The sequence below is a fragment of the Myotis brandtii genome, unplaced genomic scaffold, assembly GCF_000412655.1.
Source record: "Myotis brandtii unplaced genomic scaffold, ASM41265v1 C40991828, whole genome shotgun sequence".
NCBI classification, from domain to species: Eukaryota; Metazoa; Chordata; class Mammalia; order Chiroptera; family Vespertilionidae; genus Myotis; species Myotis brandtii.
Window position 1 is genome coordinate 1 of NW_005284390.1, and position 479 is coordinate 479.

The 479-nt window shown below is 37.8% G+C and overlaps 1 protein-coding gene across 1 annotated transcript; it reads left to right on the top strand.

Moving 5' to 3' along the window:
* The first annotated feature begins 6 nt into the window (after nucleotides 1-6).
* On the top strand, nucleotides 7-473 carry LOC102252225 (probable threonine--tRNA ligase 2, cytoplasmic). Its single transcript, XM_005852784.2, has 2 exons — nucleotides 7-131; nucleotides 302-473. Exons 1-2 carry the CDS (start codon nucleotides 47-49, stop codon nucleotides 448-450), a joined length of 234 nt encoding a protein of 77 aa, XP_005852846.1. The 5' UTR covers nucleotides 7-46; the 3' UTR covers nucleotides 451-473.
* The last annotated feature ends 6 nt before the right edge of the window (nucleotides 474-479 follow it).

The following is a 479-nucleotide window of genomic DNA, read 5'->3' on the forward strand; positions in this document are numbered from 1 at the left end:
TTTTCTATTCTTGTAGGTGTCCAGCACATTTTTTGAAGAAGGATTCATGGCCGACATCGATTTAGATCATAGCTGTACACTCAATAAGAAAATCCGAAACGCACAGCTGGCTCAGTATAATTTTATTTTGGGTAATTTCAAGTTGCATCTGTTCTCCTAAATGCTTGTTTTTTTGCACTTTAATTCCAGAAGCACTTTAATTCCATACTGAAGAAAAACTCAAGACAACTGTCATGTGACTGCTCACTCAGTCTTTTGTAAATTGTTGATTTACAGTGTTTTTTCCCTTTCTTTTCTACAGTGGTTGGAGAAAAGGAAAAAGCAAACAATGCTGTCAACGTTCGAACAAGGGACAACAGAATTCATGGAGAGATGTCACTCGCTTCTGCCATCGATAAATTGAAGAATCTCAAGAAATCGCGTACACTAAATGCTGAGGAAGAATTCTGAAGTCCTTCCTTGCTCTCCCTTCTGTGTAA